General features: G+C 35.2%; 1 protein-coding gene and 1 non-coding gene across 4 annotated transcripts; one reads left to right on the top strand and one right to left on the bottom strand.

The window, feature by feature from the left end:
• The first annotated feature begins 5,198 nt into the window (after nucleotides 1–5,198).
• LOC114913027 (small nucleolar RNA R71) lies at nucleotides 5,199–5,304 on the top strand. The gene has a single exon (XR_003799046.1). It is a non-coding gene; the product is annotated as a small nucleolar RNA R71 (small nucleolar RNA).
• A 7,495-nt stretch (nucleotides 5,305–12,799) lies between these two features.
• LOC105043835 (cytochrome c oxidase subunit 5b-1, mitochondrial) lies at nucleotides 12,800–21,435 on the bottom strand. Of its 3 annotated transcripts, none has more exons than XM_073251057.1 (6): nucleotides 21,132–21,434; nucleotides 20,930–21,051; nucleotides 20,741–20,794; nucleotides 13,640–13,706; nucleotides 13,287–13,366; nucleotides 12,800–13,161 (listed from the first exon to the last, which is right to left on the bottom strand). In XM_073251057.1, exons 1-6 carry the CDS (start codon nucleotides 21,298–21,300, stop codon nucleotides 13,102–13,104), a joined length of 552 nt encoding a protein of 183 aa, XP_073107158.1. In that variant the 5' UTR covers nucleotides 21,301–21,434; the 3' UTR covers nucleotides 12,800–13,101. The 3 variants fall into 3 exon arrangements, 2 of the variants coding, with proteins under 2 accessions (XP_073107158.1, XP_010919954.1); XM_010921652.4 differs by having other exon boundaries at nucleotides 20,966–21,051; nucleotides 21,132–21,433; XR_012138327.1 differs by lacking the exon at nucleotides 12,800–13,161 and adding an exon at nucleotides 14,456–14,571 and having other exon boundaries at nucleotides 21,132–21,435.
• Nucleotides 21,436–21,753: the final 318 nt, after the last annotated feature.

The raw sequence follows: 21,753 nt of genomic DNA, 5'->3' as shown, positions 1-21,753 counted from the left end.
ATCTAAGAGCTAAGAAATCAAACCCTAAATCCAATGGTCATTATTCATGACGCCTCTTCTCCCTCTCCTCTATATAAGCCCATGCCGCCCCCCTCTTACTTAGGAAATCGCACACCCAAGAAGTCTAAGGAAGGTCCTAACCTTAGCAATCCCTCCTCTTCCTTGCCGCCACAATGCTCCTCCATAAATTCCTTTGCCATATCCCAAAAAGACTAGGGGAGGTCCTAACCCTAGCATTCTTTTCACTAAATCTAGGAGAGGTCATAATCTTAGTACTGCTATTCTTCTTCTCCATTATCTTCATACTTCCATCTATCTTTCTTTCTTGAAGTTTCTAGACCAAGCCTTCCAATCATCTTACCGTTGTCTGTATGGAGGAAGATGAAAGATTCAAGGAAGCACACCTATCATCGAGCACAGCTAGAAGATTCAATTTGAAGTTAATTATCTTGCATCATACTTTTATCTTTTATTTTATGTATGCTTTATTAGATTAATAATTTTTTTTTATTGCAATTCACTTATATTTTTATTAGTTTCTCTTAAATTATTTTTTTTATTTTATTTTTGAAATAATCAGACTTAGATCCCTATGAATACGATCCTGACTCACTCTATCTATGTAGTAGTAAGTAGAGTTAATTTCTATGCGCTATGATATGCATCAGATTTTAAATGCATGTCGTAGCACACTGAAATTAATCCTACTCACTACTATGTAGATAGAGTGAGTCGGGATCGTTTCCGCAGAGATCTAAGTTAAATTATTTTAAAAATAAAAAAAAAATAAATTAAAAAAAATTAATAAAGAGATAAAAAATTATAATAATTTTTTTTATTAATCTAATAAAGCATACTTAAAAAAAGATAAAAATATGATATAAGATAATTAACTCCAAATTGAATCTTCTAGCTATGTCCGATGGTAGGTGTGCTTTCTTGAATTCTTCATCTTCTTTCGTGCAGACAACGACAGAATAGCTGAAAGACGATCTAAAAATTTTAAAGAAGAAAGATAGATGAAAATATGGAGATAATGGAGAAGAAGGATAGCGGCACTAGGATTAAGACCTCTCCTAAATTTGATGGAAGAAATGCTAGGTTTAGGACCTCCCCTAGTCTTTTTGGGATATGGCAAAATGATCTATAGAGGAGTATGGTGGTGACAAGGAAGAGGAGGAGGGGTTGCTAGGGTTAGGACCTCCTTTAGACTTCTTGGGTGTGATTCTTCCTAAGCAAGAGGGGGGCGGCATGGGCTTATATAGAAAAGAGGGAGAAGAGGCACCATGAATAAGGACCATTGGATCTAGGGTTTGATTTCTTAGCCTTTAAATCATATCCCTTATTTGCTCTATTGATTTTCTTCCTATTTTGCATCCATGAGTTGGCGCCTTGAATTAATCTTCGTTGGATCTTCATTAGTTGCTTCTCATCCATTGATCTTTAAGTCATATTCACACTTGGATCTATGTGAAAGATTATCTGCTAATCTGGACTCTTGAATCTTGAGAGCTTGCATCTGATCCCTTTATAAGTAAGTCGCATTCACACTCGGATTTGATTAGTCCATGAGCTGGTTGTCTGGTTCACTCAAATCTGAGCCAATTTAAATCTAATTTGAGTTGTATGAGCCCAAACTCTTGATTATCTGTAAAATAGATTAGAGAACATCAAATTTTAATAAAATAACATCAATAATTATAATATTTAATATCTTTAGTAACTTAACTTAGGTATTTATTATACCTCTCAATTTAGCTTTTGCTCGTCCTCAAGTAAAATAGATAGATCCATAACATGTACCAACTCATCTTTGAATTAAAAGTTACTCTAGGCATTCCTAAAGGTAGCTAATATTCGGCCAGACCATTAAAAAGATACTTCATTGGATTATCAATTCGATCCAGTTAGTGGTTTAATATTAGCCATAAAAATTTTTGGAGCTCATCTTTCGCCTACTCCCTACTCTACTCTTCAAGTCTTCTAGCTTAAGTGGGCTAGGTTTATTGTCTTTTTACAATTTAGTCTCCTTATGTTCTTTTTTTTTTTGTACAAGAGTCTAATAGTGCAATGCCTTAATCTCGTAAGCTCTCTAATTGACCTTTGTAGCAAGATTTCAGCTAATAATTTTTAAACCAGTTGACTTTAGGGTATTAGGTGTAAAACATCTCTCAGACTTATTGACTCGAGTCAAAAAAAACTACGATGTGAGACTGACTCTATAATAGATCTTTGCATCCCCATTTTTTGACACAAACCACAATGCTTACTTAGACGAAGAGGTCTGGTTACTCAGTGAGATAATGCTAAAAATATATCTTATTTCTTTTGCTGAAGTTAGATTCTATGGACGACTTTTAGCATACTTCAACCTTTCCATCAATATCTTCATAAAGTAGATTCTTCATCGAGATAGATAAGAAGAGGGTTCTAAAATTATTTCAAAATTTATTTTAATCTAAATCCTACCATTTATTAGGTATCCTTAATAATTTTCTCCTTAATATCTCTAAAATTATCTAGACCATTAATCACTTATTAATTTGGATGCTTGATTAACTCTAAATCGAGATAAAATTTGGGTATACACAATTAATTATTTCTAACCATACTCAAGAACTTAATTAAATTAGTTATTCTCCCTCCTAACTTAATTTCTATTGTCGCCTATAAAAGAAGAGAATCATAACAATGCTAAAATAAAATATAACAAGAAAGGATACCACCTGAGTTCGATGTGTGCATTCATTGTTGGGTGAGAGATCCTTCATTGCTGGACGTGATGTATTCTTGACTCCAGCTGGCGTGAACATGGTACTCCCTCTGACTTGGTTAATTATTTTCTTATTAAATTTGTATAAAATAAAAAAATTAGATAATTAAAAAAAATACATACGCTAGATTGCTTCCTAACAAGCGCTAAGTTTAAAGTTTTTAGTCAGACTATACGATTCTCTCACTTATCCTGGATCAAACACTGGATTAAAAAATTTCGGTGGTCTTTCACCTTCAAATTTAAAAAAATAGCTTGCAACCCCAATATTGATAAATTTTATTATTTCTTTATTATCAATTTTAGGAAGATGGTTTGCAACCCCTTTCTCAGTCCCTTGTTCATTGAGAATGTCTCCTATATCTTCTTCTAAAATGCTCCTGAATTACGTTTCTAGGTTATGCATTGAGTTCAATGCATTGATTATCGGGATGATATCATTTGGTCCTAAACATGCATATTCAGATGTGAATGAAGGTGACTTCAATTCTAAGATAGATGGTGATTCTAATAAGGGAGCTATTGGAGTAGATATTGATTCATATTTCTCGACCCATAGAGAAGTGGTGCTAAAATCAGATGGCTTTAATAATGTGTTAATTTCAATATACCTCTCTAGGTCAAAATTGTCCAGTCCAAAAGGGTCCCAACATGTATACATTGAATCTTGAGAAATGATGGTTAGGGTAGCTTCCTCTATCACTTCTTTTAACATATCTACTTTGAAACAAGTATTGGTTTGTGGTCCTTGGAGAGTATGAAATATATTTAATCTCAACTTTCTATTCTCAAATGAGACATCCATGACTTCTGTCCTACAATTAATACATGCATTGGCTATAGCTAGGAAGAGTCATCCTAAAATTATGAGAATCTATCTTGGATCGTTAGAATGCTCCATATCTAAGATCAAAAAATCAATAGAAAAATAGAACTCATCCACCTTTACTAAAATATCCTCGATCATCCCATGCGATGCCTTGATCTATCAACTAATTATAAGATTATGAAAGTGGGTTTTAGCTCACTAAATCTAAAAAGGCCATACACTGAACTAGGTAAAAAGTTCATATTGGCCCCCAGACTAATAGAGCTTTCTCAATATATAGGTTCCCTAGATACAGAAAATGATAGGGATACCTGGATCTTTAACTTTGGAGGGGTAGCATGCTGGAAGACATAACTAGCCTGTTCGATGAGGCATACTTTCTTCAAGAGTTGTGATCAAGATTTATATTTTTAGATGCATAATTTCTTCAAAAATTTTGCATATGATGGGACCTGTTTGATTATATCCGAAAGGAGAAGATTAATTTGGACTTGTTTGAATAATTCTATCATTTTATCTAGTTTTCTCTCTTCTTATTGAATGGGGCAGGGGATTCTAATGCACTCGAACATGCAGCTCTAGGTAATTGAGATGGTGCTAATGATGTTGGTTCATCCCTCATCTTAGAGTCCTCCTTATCCTTCGATGGATCAGGTTTAGTCAACTTCTTATTAGTTTTAGTCTTTTTGATTTCACTCGATTGTTCTATGACCTTTTCATTCTTGAGAGTCATGATAGATTTGGCCTGTTCTAGAAAAATTTCATGGGCATTAAAACTCTTAGCCATATATTGCCCTCTAGGATTAATCTCAGGTTGACTGAGCAGTTTTTCCTCCTCCCTCCTACTAAAGGCAGTAGCTAATTGACCTATTTAGATCTCTAGTTTAGCTATCGATTCAGTGTGGAAGTAGAGGATTTGGGTGTTGATTTTCTGTCTCTCTAAGGCTTTTAAGACTTTCTCCTCAAAGGCTGAACTATGGTTACTAGGAAAAGGATGAGGAACATTTTGGTGCTGAGGGTAGGCTAGGCTCCTATATTGTGACTCATGAAAATTGGGTCTATGGGTAGCCGGGTTAACCACCGATTGTGGTTTTCAAAAAAAATTTGAGTGATTTCTCTCGTCTGGATTATAAGTACTTGAGTAGGGGTTATTATCTGATCTAAAATTATTCTGGGTTTATGTTTGATTTACTTGTTCATGTATAAACTCAAAGAACTGGGGTGTAATTGCAATCAAAGATAGTATGTGCAGGACTCGAACAAATAGAACAAACATCTCTTAAAGGTGTGGCTGGGGTATTGGTGGGTTCCACTTGTAGTAATCGATCCAGTCTTTGAGATAATTCATCCACTTTGCTATGGATGTCAATTGAACTTTTTATTTCATAAATCCCACCACATTTAGGTCTGGACATAGGAGGGTCTTTCCTGGCAGTAGACATATGGTGCAGTAAATTTTCACTCAGTGTTTCAAATAGCTGTCAGGCTTCATGCTCGTTTTTCAGCATAAAGGTCCCACCATATAAGGCATCAACCATTTATCGGTATTTCTTTGATAGGCCATCATACAAGCACTAGATCAGTTGCCACTTGGGTACAGCATGGTGGGGGCACTTCCTAATCAATTCCTTCAGCCTCTCCCAAGTCTCATAAAATATTTTTCCATCTATCTATAAAAAATTAGTTATTGCTTTTTGGATTTGGTTAGTTTTTCCTATTAAAAAGTGCTTTTTGAGGAATTTCCTCTAAAGTTGGTCTCAAGTCGAAATCATTATGGTGTCCAAAGAGTTCAGCAATATTTAGCTTTATCCTTCAATGAAAATGAAAATAATTTTAGCCTAAGAGCATCATCAGATAAATGCTGAATTTTAACAGTTGAACAAATTTCTAAGAATTCGTCTAGATGTTGTATGGGTCCTCGTTTGCAAGTCCATATGGGAGCATCTGAATCACGCTAGATTTGATCTCATACTATACGGCCGCTACTGGAGGCACTTGTATGTAGGGAGAGTATTGTATGCGAAAGGAGTAAAGTACTCTTTCAACTATCTTTGTGGATCATATTCTTGGTTACAATCCATGGCTCTAGGTCTGTTAGCTCTAAAAGTTCATTCAATTTCTGGATCTCGGGGTTGAATTTTTAGGTTGTAGTGAACAGTGCCCAAGCATACACCCTACAATTATACTTTAGAGCAAATACTGATTTAAGTTTTTATATATATATATTTCTAGATTATAAATAAAAGAAAAGGATGAAAGAAGTTCTAACGATGAGAAACCTAGAAAGTCCTAGATCTAAAAAATAGATAAGAAGAGATTTATATGTTTAGCAATCAAGTTATGCAAAATTATAGCTAAGGGTTATCCTAAATCTAGACAATTTCTAACTGTCAAGATCACCTTCAAGCCCTCCAAGTCTGAAATTAACCAACTAAATAGGTAAATATAAAATTGGTGGGAGGCTCCTCGTGCTTTCATAATGAACCTAATTAGGTAATCATCTTTCTTCGAAGTGTGATCCCTTAACCACTTTCTTTAGACACTAGTCAATTGACTAACTCTAACCCAGTCCAACTCTTAGGATATCTTGTCCTAATGAGCTTGAGTTCCTTAAGGATCAATATCTAATTAATTTTAAATTAAAGATTTAGATTAATGCAAATGCAGGATAATGATTTATGGGCTAAGGGAGGATGATGAAATCTCCACCTTATGTTGTTTATGGTTTATGCCCTTAAGATATTTTATGAAAATATGCGATGCAAAAAGAAAGGATATCTAAAAAAGTAAAAAGCTTTTAAGATTTAATTTATTTCTCTATTTTAGTTAAGTGTTATATGGTGTCTTTATTTATTTTTTATATTATGTTATCTTTAAGCAAGAATGAATAAGAGATAAGTTTTAATTTAGGTTAATTAGGTGTGAGAAGATCTAGAGAGTCTAATCTTAAAAAAAAAACTAAATTAAGTTAGGAATATAAGGCAATTAGATATCCTATAATTAAAGTAAGAAATCAAATCTACTATTTAAGGTAAAAATATTTTTTTTCCTTTTTATACTTTGCTAATTTTTTTTATATCTAGAGAATCTATTAAAAAGGAAGTAAATTATTTTTAAAATAAAAGACAAGTCTAAAATAGATAGAAGTCAAATCTATATAAAAAATAAAAAATTATTTTACTAGAAAGGTAGTAAAGCAATCAAAGCAAGAAATAAAGATCTAGAAAGTAGTAAAATATAATTTTTTTTTATATTTTTATATTTTTATTTTTTAAAAATAAATACATCAAGATCTTCTACAACGGTGCTAAAATCTAATACGTATTGTAGTATACCGAAATTAACCCTACTTACTACTATGTAGATAGGGTAAGTTGGAAAAATATATCCACAAAGATTTAAGTCTGATTATTTCAAAAATAAAAAAAAAAATAGATTGAGAGATACTAATAAAAAGATAAGAAAATTACAATAAAAAAACTTTTTATTAATCTAACAAAGCATACATAAAAGAAAAGATAAAAGTGTAATACAAGATAATTAACTCCAAATTGAATCTTCTAGCTACTTCCGATGGTAGGTGTGCTTCTTTGATTTCTTCATCTTTCTCTGTGCAGATAGCAGCAGGATGGCTGAAAGGCTTGATCTAGGAACTTCAAGGAAGAAAGATAGATGAAAGTATGGAGATAATGACGAAGAAGGATAACAACACTAGGATTAAGATCTCTCTTAGATTTGAACGAAGGAATGCTAGGGTTAGGACCTCCCCTAGTCTTTTTGGGATATGGCAAAGAGATTTATGGAGTATGGTGGCGGCAAGGAAGAAGAGGAGGAGTTGCTAAGGTTAGGACCTCCTCTAGACTTCTTGGGCGTGAGGCTTCCTAGGCAAGAGGGGGGCGGCACGGGCTTATATAGAGGAGAGGGAGAGGAGGCGCCATGAATAAGGACTATTGGATTTAGGGTTTGGTTTCTTAACCTTTGGATCATATTCCTTATTTGCTCCATTAATTTTCTTCCTATTTTGCATCGATGAGTTGGCGCCTTGAATTATTCTTTCTTGGATCTTCATTAGTTACTTCTTATCCATTGATCTTTAAGTCGTATTCATACTTGGATTCATATGAAAGGTTCTCTTTTAATCTGGACCCTTGAATCTTGAGAGCTTGCATCTGATCCCTTCATAAGTAAGTCGCGTTCATACTCGGATTTGATTAGCCCTTGAGCTGGTTGTCTGGCTCACTCGAATCTGAACTAATTTAAATCTAATTTGAGTTGTATGAGTCCAAACTCCTGATTACCTGTAAAATAGACTGGAAAGTATCAAATTTTAATAAAATAACATCAATTATTATAATATTTAAAACATCTAGTGACTTAACTTAAGTGTTTATCAGTCTCTTCTCTTTCCTTCCTTGGTTCTTAGGCTTCCTTATCACCTGTTATTGACCAACGATTCATCATTTTTGGAGGACGGGCCTGCTCTATTTTCTTCTTTTTTTTCTTCTGTCGAGTAGGCCACCGTCGTCGAATATGGTTGTGCTCAAATTATCATGGGCTGGAGCCACCACTGTCGATGCTGAGAGGTTTTCATAGGTTATGATTGCTACCATGGGAGATGGCCGGCTTCAAAGTTTTCCCTTTTTCTCTCCCCTATTTTCAACGAAGAAGAAAAAAGCCAAAAAAAAAAGAAAAGAAAAGGAAGAGTTTTCTCTCTCCTCTCTCTATTTTCTCTCTCCACTTTCTCTCTCTAGACTTCTCCTCTATTTTCATGGATTTTTTCTCTCTAAGAATTTTATGGGCCAGTGGAGAGTCTAGGTACTTAGACAAATCTAGATCTTGATTGATCCTAGGAGGGGTCCTGAATTTATGATATTAGGATCATTTACTATAATTTTCTATCATTCCTAATTATCTATAATTTTTATATTTGATCTTGATTATGTAGAGGCATGACTGTTTACACAAGGTATCGAGCGGAATATTTTATTTTCAAGTTCGAAGATCGAAAAGTTTACCGATTACTATGTTTAAGTCAATTACTGATAGAGAAAATGATTTTTGTATACAAACAACTGTATATATGTTTACTTCTGTATTATATGGTTTTAATTCCTCGAGACCACTTTTGATGGATATGTGGTTGTTGGTATGACTACTTTTACTTTTAGTATTACGTATTTTTATTGATGACTTTTCAGATAATTCGGGATGTGATACCAACTATTGAGAATTTTTAAAAAGGATATAAGATGATACAGTATTTTTTCTAGCCTAATTGAGAAATTAATGATCAAGAAAGAGGTATTTGGACTAGCTATGCTAAACTAAGAATAGCCCCACTACGGACAAGAACATGATACTTGAGGTTACCACCACGGACTGGATCGTGGATATTTTGAATTTGCCACCATCGATTGGATCATGGATATTCTGAGATTGCCACTACGGATTGGAGTGCGGCTAATATAGTTTGTTTCCACGGGCTCAATCACGAATATTTCAAGATTGCCATCATGGGCTGAAGCACGGCTAGTATGATTTGCCACTACAAACTGAAACGCGGCTAGTATGGTTTACCACTGTAGATTGGAGCGTAGTTATTATGCATTGCCAGTTGTGGACTGGAGCATGACCATGATTAATTCAAAATTCTAAAGATAACTGTTGATTGAATCAGATCAAGTTAATAAGACATAAATAAGATATGAAACCATAATTAAGTAAAAAGAGGTTTTACTTAATTACATATATGCGGTATATTACTTCTGAAAAAGATAGATATATGATAATATATAATACATATTTTTGCATATATTGGTATTGAATTACCGTGGATACTCGATACGAGATTTTGTAGCTTAGATTTTTTTTTGATATTATTCATATGTTATTTTTAAATTATATTATTATATTGGTATGAGTATATAGAGATTTTTATTAGGCTATAAAGCTCACCACCCCTCTTCTTTCTCTTTTTTTTTTTAGAGTTACAGGATACATGCAATTAGCTATAATTAGGATCCTGATTTAAAAAGATCAATTAAATAGAGCATCATCAATAACTGTTGGATAATCGAGTTTTATAAATTATACAAGATTGATATTTGTTAATATAAAAATATTTGTTATCAATTGAGATCAATAGTGTTCACGAGATCTTGAGATTGTAATAAATTTTATAGGCCTTACATATTTTTTAGGATTTGCCTTAGAAAGTGTGCGACCATCATATATCCGACTTAGATGCTGAATTCAGGATGTGACAGAATGGTATCTGAGCATTTATTGCTAACAAATTGATAAGTCTTTGGCTAGGCTCGAATCTAAAATGTTTGGACATAGATCTCATTTTTCAAGATTTAATATTGTTACTCCATATAGTAGTAAGGTCTTGAGGTTTCTCTAAGATAAAAGTTTTAATCATGAAATCATATGAGGGTTTAAGGAAGAAAGAAGGCTATAGATCATCGAGAGCTTTCGATGCTCAAGTCACCTTCTAAACTATTTAGAGTAGTTTGGGCTAGACCTGATTTCTACATGGAGTTAATCAAGAGCAATATAATTCATGGGCAAAGAATTATGTATTTTATTTTGAGATTGAAATATTAGTATCTTTTGAAAGAGATTAAGAGAATTTGATATCTATTATGATACAAAAAGATCGAGCTTTGGGATATCGTATTATTCTCTATGTCGAGATCCTATGAAGCAAGTACTCTAAGAGGTAGATTATTTGAGTGTTTGGGGACGATATGATGAATGCATACTTTTAAAGTTTATACCTCAAGTAAGCTAAATTTCAAGGATGGAATTATTTTAAAGGGAGAGAATGTAAGAATCTAGATTTTTCTAATTTTTTTGCATGAATCTTAAAGCAAAAAAAAGAACAAAAAATAAATAGAAATCGGAAGAGGACTCCTGATGGGAGTCAGTCTCCTCTCCCAAGTTCGGCAAGGAGAAGGATTCTAAGGCTCATCGAAGCCCTAGATTCAATCTATAAAAAAGCCATCCTCTTCCCTTAGATAGCTCACTCCCCGTCCTCGATGAAATGTTGGCAAAATCCATAAAATTCTCCTGATTTCTGTTGATTGTTCCTTCTCAAACGACCATCGATTTCTCACTAGTGATGAAGTAAGAACCTCTAAAAGTCTCTTCTCTTCCTTTCCTCGGTCCCTAGGCTTCCTTATCACCTGTTATTGATCGACAATTCACTAGATTTTTGGAGGATGGGCCTGCCCTATTTTCTTCTTCTTTCCTTCCACTGAGCAGGCTGCCGTCGTCGGATGTGACTGCACTCGAACTATCATGGGCTAGAGCCGCCGCCATCGATGCCGAGAGGTTTTTGCAGGTCATGATCGCCACCAAGGAAAGTGGCCAACCTCAAAGTTTTCCTTTTCCCCTCTCCTATTTTCAATGAAGAAGAAAGAAGAAAACCATGAAAAAAGAGAAAAAGAAAAGAAAAAGAAGAGTTTTCTCTCTCCTCTCTATACCTTCTCTCTTCACTCTCTTTATAAATTTTTCTCTCTATTTTCTCTATTTAAAATTTTCTCTCCCTAAACTTATCCTTTTTCTTCATGAATTTTCTCTCTCTAAAAATCATATGGGCTAGTAAAGGGTCCAGATACTTAGATAAATACAGATCTTGGTTGATCCTAGGAGGGATCCTGAATTTATGATATTATGATCGTTTACTATAATTTTTCACCATCTCTAATTATCTATGATTTTTATGTTTAAGCCTGATTATGTAGAGGTACGACTGATTGCACAAGATATCGAGTGGAATACTTTATTTCTAAATTCATAGATCGAGAAGTTCATCAATTACTGTATTTAAATCAATCATCGATAGAGAAAATGATTCTTATACACAAACATATATATATATATATGTTTATTTTTGTATTGCATGGTTTTGATTTCTCGAGACTATTTTTTATGGATATGTGATTGTCCATATGACTACTTTTACTTTTAGTATTATATATTTTTATTAATGACTTTTTGGATGATTTGGGATATGATACCAACTATATAGAATTTTGAAAAAGAACATAAGATGATACAATATTTTTTTTGACCTGATTGAGAAATTAATGATCAAGAAAGGGGTATTTGGACTAACCAGCTCAAGTGAGATTAATCCCATCATGAGCAAGAATGTGGTACTTGAGGTTGCCACCGTGGACAAAATCGCGGATATTCTGAGTTTGCCACCGCAGACTAGATCGTAGATATTTTGAGATTGAGATCGCGGGCTGGAGCACATGTAGTATGATTTGCTACCATGGATTAAATCGCAGATATTCTGAGATTGCTACCATGTGCTGGAGCACGGTTAGTATGGTTTGCCACCGCAGATTGAAATACAGTTACTATGGATTGCCAGTCACGTGCTGAAGCGTAACCATGATTAATCCAAAATCCTAAAGTTAATTATTGATTGAACCGGATCAAGTTAATGAGACATGGATGATAAAACATGAAATCATAATTAAATAGAAAAAAATTTTATTTAATTACATATATGCGATATATTATTTTTAAAAAAGATGAATATATGATGATATATAATACACGTTTTTACATATATTGGTATTGAATTATATTGAATACTTGACATGAAATTTTATAATTTTTATTTTTTTAATATTATTTATATATTATTTTTAAATAATATTATTATATTGATATGAGTGTTAAAAATTTTTATTGAACTGTAAAGCTCACCACTTCTCTTCTTGAATTACAGGATCTATTGGGATCTCGATTTGAAAAAATCGATTAAATAGAGCATTATTAATTATTGTTAGATGATCGAATTTTATAAATTAAAATTAATATTTATTAATATAAAAATATTTATTATAAATTGAGATCAATAATATTCATAATATTTTAAAATTATAATAAATTTTATATATTTTTTAAAAATTATTCTAAAAAATGACGGTCCCATACCCAATCCGAATGCTAGATTTGGTCAGCAACACAAACCAACCATTATTCGAATATATTTGATAGATAAAAGTATTATAACCACAACGTTCGTGGAGCCTTTTGGTCATACCAAACAGATCCAGCCACTCGTAAATAGAGAAAGCAAATTGCAGCCCTACCCGAGCAATTTTCTTCATATGTCGCTACTAAGAACAAAGATTTCCCACAAATTGATAACTCAAATATAAAGAACTATAGATGAAAGTGCGTGCATACCAGCACCACAGGTGAAACCCTTTATGATTTTCTAGAAGTAAAGGAAAGAACAAAACTTAAGTGGCCTTAGATTATTCGACAATGCATCAAAAGGCCTAAAATAATTCAAAGGTCACATAGATGGCCATTACACCATGCAAGCAAAACACCCAACAGGAAACGCCTTCAGATTCACAGACAAGGAATATTGATCGAACAGAATAACCTAAAGCTCTCCGAAGATACACGGAATAACGGAAACCATCCGTCCCACCAAATACTTCCATTTCCAGAAGTCCTATCCCTAGTGATGTTCATCATCACTGTGGGCTTCTGGGTCCCCTCCCTCACCAATCACCTCCAGCTGCAAAATGGCATGAAATTAATCAGGAACTCTTACTCCTAGACATGAAAGCAGCCAAATCTGTAGAATACTTCTAATGAATCCTGTTTAGAAGTACACAGAATTTTACAAGCCATCTCAATTACCACAAAGTATTGAGAGCACACGGGGCACTCATGTGGTTTGTCTTTCTCCAGCCAGAACCAGACAACATCATGCTCATCCTCTGCAAACACATCAAGAATTTGAAGTCACATGGACAACTGACATCAAACATGGTCAACTGGTGGCAACTTATGGTAGGACTTTTTTCCCTGTCAGTTTCCTTTCTCCATAAAAGATAAACATTATTTTCCTTATATTTCTTTTCTTGGGGAAATTGAAAGATGATAAACCAGCTCAATGAAAATACAACAGATGATAGAAATCTCACATGAACAATGGTTCCATGACAGACAAAAGAATTAGTTTGTCATTAAGTGTGACAGAAGTAACTTACCACCTTCACCACCAGGGCAGCCGACTATTCTCTTGTTATAGTAGGACTCAATGACAGCAGGTGCTTCCTACAAGCAAGTCAAATAAAATTTTATGGCACAGTTCAATAGTCAATGTTTTAATAACAAGTTCATAACCTATACAAGGCAAAACATTGTTATATTCACAATCAACATCCAGGAAAAGTCTCATTTAGTTTTAGAAACAAAGGGAACATTTTCATTATATTTGAGGGTAGGAGAATTTCTGAAACATTGATGAGGAAGATCTTAGGATAAAAAAAAATTGAAGGATACAAGTTGAATTTTGGCTGTATGCAAGAAAGAGCCTAATTATAAAATAGATATGGATTATGTTTTTAGTACGGCACCATTTCCTCATAAGCCATGCCACAACTTGAACCAGTAGCGTGGTAACAGAATGCACAACCACTGCCATAAGCATCACCGATCAGGGATACATGACTATGAAACCTGGTAACATCAATGGAGTGACAAAGTTCCTGAACTAATGATTTTGTGTGGATAAAGGATCTTCCACATAAAATTGAATAACTAGACCAAGCCCATTAAGGGCACAAACATATTCAGGGATTAATTTGCTTTGTGCATCAATTTTAATGATGTGATAAATTACATTCTACCAAAAGGAAAATGATTGCCAAACATGAATCTGATATTGTTTAGTGCTGATGGTTTCCAGAATAGTATAATATAAATCAGATCATGTGACAAAATGAAAAAAGCAAAAGCACACAGAACAAGTTGAAACAATACCACACGCACAAGCTGCATGACATGAATATCTGAAGGCAAACCTGAACAATAAGTAAATATGCTCATGACTGTGCATGAATCATCAATGTTTACTGTCCTTCCACAATGCTCTCAAAAAAGGCAGCCTCCAAAGACAAAACAATCTAAAACAATCCCACTAAATCCGACAAGGCATCAGTGCATAAAGTCATAACTATTCTTTTAAAAACAAGAAATTTTGCTAAGGAGTCATATATATAGAGAATAAGACAGAAAGTTCTGTTTGGACCAAATGAACCGGCAGTGAGGATATCATACTTATCATATATCTACTTATAATATATCAATAAATGATATAAATATGAAAAATCCAGTTAAACAATATGCAAGACATAAAGTATTAAACAGTTGACACTAAGACCACTTAGATTTCAATAGGTAGTTGATAGTTTTGGCAATGTTTAACAGGGATGATCTTTGGAAATGAATATACATTCTCCATACAGAATGCTATTCTATTCCTCTATGATGAAAGTCAGGTGTTTTGCCCAGAATCATGTGTTTCAACCAAGGTCATATTGGTTCTGTTCACAACATATCAAAGCAAGACAAAAAAACATAAAAATAACAATTTCAGAGTAATGTTTTGGTTGGATATGCCCAAAATATGAACTACCATTTCAGGTCTTACATTTTTTTCCCAAGTTATAAAACCTTAGAAACTAATGCAACTTCTGCATGCCTATCAACCAGAAGCATTTTTTTCGTCTACAATCTAAATAAAATACGATATAGAAACTGAGGTTCCTCTTTTCGTGATGTTCATGCAAAAAAGTTAATAACAAAAATATAACATGTATTTTTAGGAGACTAAAACCTGAGCATCCTACTTTCGACCATCAACATAACCAAAACCTCAGACCATGTACTTGTCGTGAGCCTAGCAAATCCTTTATCACCACTATCATGATTAAAATTGCATCATATACTAAACCAAGCTTTTTCAATTTTAAGTCACAGTATCTTGGAGGCTACAATCAGACTTCCTTGCCTCTTCTTTTACTTTTCAACAGATAGCAAGATCATAATTTCACCTGGCACACCTAGTAACTTCAATGAACAAAACCATAACATCTACACTATTTTCCATGTTATCCTCCACTAGTGCATCTAGGCACCCTCTAATGCATTCTTTTCTAAACTATTCTTCCTATTTTTATCACACCACCATAGCATTCAGACTCAAAGAATATCAAAAGCCAGATGTAATCTGGTGAAAGCCTCTCTTTGCTTTCAAAGTCATATGGCAAGCATACAGCATAACAGATCATCTCTAACCCAACCAACTCCACTTTGATTATACAAATTGTCTTCATGTTCCAGCCTTTCACTGTTAAGTAGACATATAATATCAGAAATTAATCTGACAAGATATTTTTGATGATTGAGTATTTTTTGATCCTCTTGGTTTCTACTAATAAACTTGTAACATAAGTCTAGTTCTGGCATTATTTTTTGCATCAAAGATGAATGATGTTCCTTAAAACAAGCTTTCCCTTTCCTTTTCTTGTAGGCGTTTACAAAGACTAATGTGATATTGAACTGTTGCTTCAAGCTCGCTGCATGCAGTATTAAGGTACTTAGGCCAACTGCTCTCATGCCCAAAGTTGCCATGTTCTAGTCTCATACTTTGATGAATCACAACATCCTCCAAAAGCCAATACCCCATATAGATGGAACCAAGGTTTGCTGAACCGCTATGGAGACCTGTACCAGTTGACAACCGGCACTGTTCGTACCATGCATGCTGGATCGAACCATTAATTTTTCTTTTTTTGAATTTTTTGAGTTGAAGTCGGCAAATGGTTTGCTTGCTTCACTGTAGCAAAGTCAACAAACTATTGCCAATTTCAATTCAAAATCGGCTAAAAATAAATATGATTCCTTGTTTCAAAATGAAACAGGAGGGGCTTCTGAGCCCTCTCTTCCTCTTTTCAAGCTCTCCCTCTCCCTCCCTTCCTCCCTGCATTCCTCCCTCTCCCTCTCCCTCTATTCCAAACCAGCATGAGCTGTAAGAACCCAATTTTCAACCAGGTTGGACCAATTGATAAAGGGCTTGGATCAGCCCCTCGTACATGCCTTGCACGTGCGGCGAGGAGGCAAACTCCTGATGGTAGTCCATCTCCTCTTTTGACTCTCTCCGTCAAAGGAAGCCTAAGGCCGCAGAATCAAACTAAGCCCTAGGTCTTTTTTGTAAATATATATGCCTTTTTCTTCTTTCATACCCCACCATCAAGATTCCCTCCAAATTGCTGCCGATTGCAAGTTCCTTGGCCAAGATTTCCTTGGATTCCTATCAAAAGACCTCACCAAGCCCCCATCGTACCCCTTGTCTCTTTTCTGGCCTATGGCTGCTATCATCACCTTGAATAGCACCAATAAGTCATCAGATTAGGTTGATAAGGATCGCCCCTGCTTTGTGATTCTTCTCCCTTCTTCCAGCTATAATCTCTTCTATTCCGCCAACTTTGGCGTGAGTTGAGGCTAAGGTTCTTGCCAAGGCTCTGGTCAAGCTCTCAACCACCCCTATGATCATAGGAAAAGACCCATCGCTAGTCAACAGGCCAAGCAGCTTCCATTCCTAGGTTTAAGCCAACCTATCGCCAGTTTTCTTCACCTTGACGCTGCCACCAACCACTATGGCCCTTGATGCTGTCACCATCTCCGTCATAGAAGGGACCTCAAGCAAACACTTCCCACCACCACTAGCCACCCGAGCTTCCTCCATCTGGATCAAGCCCAACCCACACTCCCCTGTTTGATCTCTTCTCTCTCTTGCTCTCTCTTCTCTCTTTCTCTCTCTTCACCATTCTTTCTCTCTCTACATACTTTAGGGGGCCAATGGAAGATCCAGACATCTATATGAAACCGATCGATTCTAGGAGGGATCCCAAACCGGCATTGTGCAACTAGGGATGGCAATTGTAACTAACCCATCGAGTACCCGATCCGATCTGATTCTAATGGAGCGGGGCGAGTTTTATCTAATCTAATTAAAATCTGAAACGGATGAGTTCTAGATAAAATATCCGAAGTAGGTTCAGGAATAATGGTATGCCCCATCTCAAACCCAACCCCATATAACCATAATCTAAATCTCTCCTTTCAAAGTTACAATTATTATGTAACATTTGCATGATGAATTTCTTACCCAATTCGATACAAACTATCTTATCTACCCAACTCGATGCAAACTATCTTATCTACCCGATCCACACCACTACTTGACCCAACCTGATCTGACTCAACCCAAAATGGATACAAAGCGGATATGGGTATGAGATTTTTAATTCCGGAGCAAATATGTGTATTGGTCGACCTGATCCATACTTGATGGGTTGCCATTTCTATGTGCGACTATCGACCATGATCGTTATGATTATTTTGATAATGAGACCTAACTCTATAGGTGAGCAATCACCTAGGCAAGAAGATTCTAAGCAGAGTGCTCTATGCCTTCTTAGATCAGAAGTGGATCAGTACACACTATTTTTGAATCTATCACCAATGAAGGTAAGAATCGCTAGACATTGATCAACTGTATATATACTATTTTCGTGCATCAATGATTTTAGCTTAGCTTGGAATATAATAACCACTCATTGCATGATTATCTGTTGAAGATGTATACTTCTTTATGTATATATGTAGCATTTTGATCCTCGTGCACATCAAATTTAACAAAGAATATCACTTTATTTACTTAACAAGTATAAAAAAAATTATATAAGCGAACAATTGGTTATGATATTCTAGACTAGCCATGTTGTTGATTCCCTACCTTGGGCTAAAAAAATAGAGCTCATTGATGCCCTACCATAAACCGAAAATATGGTACCATCAATGCCCAGCATGGGCTGAAAAAAGGTACTTGTTGATGTCCTGCCCCAGATCAAAAATATCATTGTATTGATGCTCTGCTATAGGCCAGAAATGTGGTATTGTTGATGCCCCACCATGGGCTAGAAGTATGGTCATGGTTAGTCCAAAGTCAAAAGGCTAAAACATTATCAAACCCAAATTATGCTAAACATAAACAAATATAAGTAATTAGGCTAATTGCTGCATGGAGAGGTATTTTGATGCTATGTGATATATTGCTGAGCTACCATAATTATGTTATTATATTGGATAGCTGGTGTTGAAGTTTTATAGCATCATATTTATATTAGTTTTGATTTTTTGCTATTTTCAAATTTATATTATTATTATGTTGATGTAGGTGTGTGGAGATTCTTACTAGGTTATAAAACTCATATAACTCCTCCGCTTCTCTTTTTAGAGTTGCAAAATACTTATTGCTTGGCTGCGGTTTGGAATCATCGGTGAGAGGATGAATAGTTAGAGCATCACAGATGCCGATCAAATAGTTGAATTGATAACTAGATAATTTTGTTACTTCTTAATGATGGAACTATTATGTTATGAATAGAAATCATTATCATCTAGTTATGAAGAGGTCATATTGAATTTATAGGCATTACATATTCTATCGAGCCTCGTCCTAAGGGATGTTATGTCACATGACCACCTGGGTAATGGGTTTAGGGCATGACAAAAACCATGCCGGTAACCGACCAATCCGATTCACTAAACCCTGAAACGGCCAGTTAGGTACGGTTTAGCAAACCATGGATGGAACTTGTTGGCATCCATCCTAATATTATATCCTATGAATTGAAAAAATCTTGGATTTTTGCTTTCAATTACATCTTATAGTTCCTATTTAAAACTCAACTTATCCCTTATCGATCAACTATATATAATCGACAAATAATTTGTACGATCTAGATCGATATAATGGTAGAACATTAGTTTACAACACCCTATGGTAGGCTCACTACCTCCAGAAAATCAACCATCACACCACTAGTTTTGCTACTACTTTGTCCCAATACCTTTGTATAAGTCTTTAATGCATTTTTGTGATTCACATTGAGGAAAACATCCAATTAAGTGCCTTGCTTGATTATATCTAATATCTAAAAGACTTCTCTAGTTTTGTTAATATGGAATATGCATATACAATTTAGTATAACCAAGGCAGCATCATTAATGACTTCTTTTGCAAAATATATACTTATGACGTATAAGAACTCACGTGTCTATGCCTTATCTATCAAAAATTTTTATCTATCAAAAAATTTTTATACTTTTAACATCCCATCCATTTCATCCATAATAGCTTTCAGTCATCTTAACTGACCTGGAAGTGTTATATTTCTGAACCAATACATTACACAAATTAAAACAACTATATAATTTGGAGATCTCATTAAATTTCTTGGAAAGAAAATAAAAAAGAATGATACCTCATTAAATTCTGCTCTTGACCAGTGGAATGTATGCCTAAATGTATATTTTTAATTATGGTACCAAATGAAAAGGAGTGGAAGCTTCCGCTTTGTCCTCTGCTATTTGTTCTAAGCTTTGCATACATGGAGTTTAAATAAGCTCAACATGCTACAATAAGCTAGCATGGCCAGAATTCACTGGCAGGTGCCCTCCCAACAAGCTGGATGCTTCCACCTCATTATTATGAAGAATAGTAAAATATTGTTATGAAGAATACTAGACTTGAGCATAATGTAGAATGTCTGGTATCCCATTTCTTTCAAACTTCACCTGACCTGTAAATACTTTTTTCTTCCCAATCATACAGTAGATATTATGGACCCAACCTGCACATGTTGTTCATATACTGGGTGTCCAAAGCTTTTGAAGACATCAGCATATTTTTACATTGGGGTGTTAAAAAGAAGGGAAAAAAACAAATTAATAGTCCGGAAAAAGAGATAAGTGTTGATGATTCAATCCCTCTAATTGTGAAGTTGGTAAGCTGACCATATAGCAGATGTCTGAAAATTCTCTTCGGGTTAACTCAGCAAATGGTATGATCCTTATTTTCCAGCCCCAGCAAATACATGACAATAAAGATATATACAAGACAATAAAGATATATACAAGCATCATAGACCTTTACAATCTATATGGTTATAGCGATAAGGAATGAACACAACAAGATGGTACCTATTAATCTAATGCACATTAACAAATGATATACCACAAGTATTCTCTTCCATTCTACCAAGTCCTAAGAAACCGAATGAAATATGGCAGGCAACACATATAAGAAGATCGCATCTAAATGCAAAAACACGGAAAGGGTCTAGGCAAGAAGGAGAAAATGGACGGAAAAAACACGTCATCATCAACGAACAAATCAGACCGCAACTTATCAGAGATCAAGAACATCTTGCAGATTCAAGTTCAAGAATCAGACTAACTTTGGTGCCGAACGGACCGACCGGGGTATCCATGTCAGTAAACCGCTTCCTCCCCTGAAAGAAAATAAATATATATATATATATATATATATATATATATATATATATATATATATATATATATATATATATATATATATATATATATATCACGAACAAGAAAATCCATCAAATCTTGAATCGACCAACCAAGACCCAAACAGAGTGCCAAGTCGAAAAACTCGCCTCTAACTCGGCCTCGAGCTCCTCCCGTTCATTCCCGGTGGCGATCGGCATCACGTCCTCCACTCTCTTCTTCGTCGGGACATTATCTAAAGACAGAAGACCAAATCGGATGGGTCCGCACGGTTCAAACCTAGCCAAAAACAAAAGAGATCGGAGGAGGACCCACCGGATTCCGAGGAGAGGAGAGGAGAGGTCTTCCGGAACGGCGAGGAGGTGATGGAGGCGAGGCCACGGCTCTGTAGGGTTTCTTGGGTGGAAAGGCGGAGGAGCTTGTGGCCGGATCGCCGCCATGGACCAGCGAGGGTTTGGAGGTGGCTAGAGACCCTCCACCACATCGTCTCTCCGCCGTAAGAGTTCTCAGGTCGCCCCCTATCTCCGAGACTCCGGTCTCTCGCTCGTTTTCTGACGGCCAAGAAACGGGGAATTGGGGATCCCGAGAGCAGCTGCCGATCTCAGGAAGCAGGGAGGCGGCCCTGAGGAATTTAAAGGCCAAAAGGACGCGTGTCGGATCAGGGCGTGCACGTGCCATCTGAGACTGCGTTGTCTTATGATTCGTGGGATAGATCAGCTGCGCAAATAAGGAATTTCCAATCAGGTGATCTGCGGTGTTATTTGCATTATATTTATGTGTGTGCGAGAATGAAATTTTCTATCTTCTGACCAAATGATCGTTGGCAAGTTACCATGGAGATGGAAATAAAAAGAAAGAAAATGAACATCAAATATACATTATATATAAAGTAAAATATAAATTAATAGTTTAAAAGAAAAAAAAATGAGAATTTTTT

This window comes from Elaeis guineensis, chromosome 2 (genome assembly GCF_000442705.2).
Source record: "Elaeis guineensis isolate ETL-2024a chromosome 2, EG11, whole genome shotgun sequence".
NCBI lineage: Eukaryota > Viridiplantae > Streptophyta > Magnoliopsida > Arecales > Arecaceae > Elaeis > Elaeis guineensis.
Note: the sequence above shows the minus strand (reverse complement) of the source record. Positions and strands in the feature narration are given on the sequence as shown.

What these genes read in the sequence shown, in the direction of transcription:
- LOC105043835 (XM_073251057.1), bottom strand. Translation starts at nt 21,300, where the DNA reads ATGTGGTGGAGGGTCTCTAGCCACCTCCAAACCCTCGCTGGTCCATGG. An exon ending in TCTCCTCTCCTCGGAATCCG is followed by an intron (nt 21,052 to 21,131) that starts GTGGGTCCTCCT and finishes TTCTGTCTTTAG; the next exon opens with ATAATGTCCCGACGAAGAAG. An exon ending in CTGCCCTGGTGGTGAAGGTG is followed by an intron (nt 13,367 to 13,639) that starts GTAAGTTACTTC and finishes ATGTGTTTGCAG; the next exon opens with AGGATGAGCATGATGTTGTC.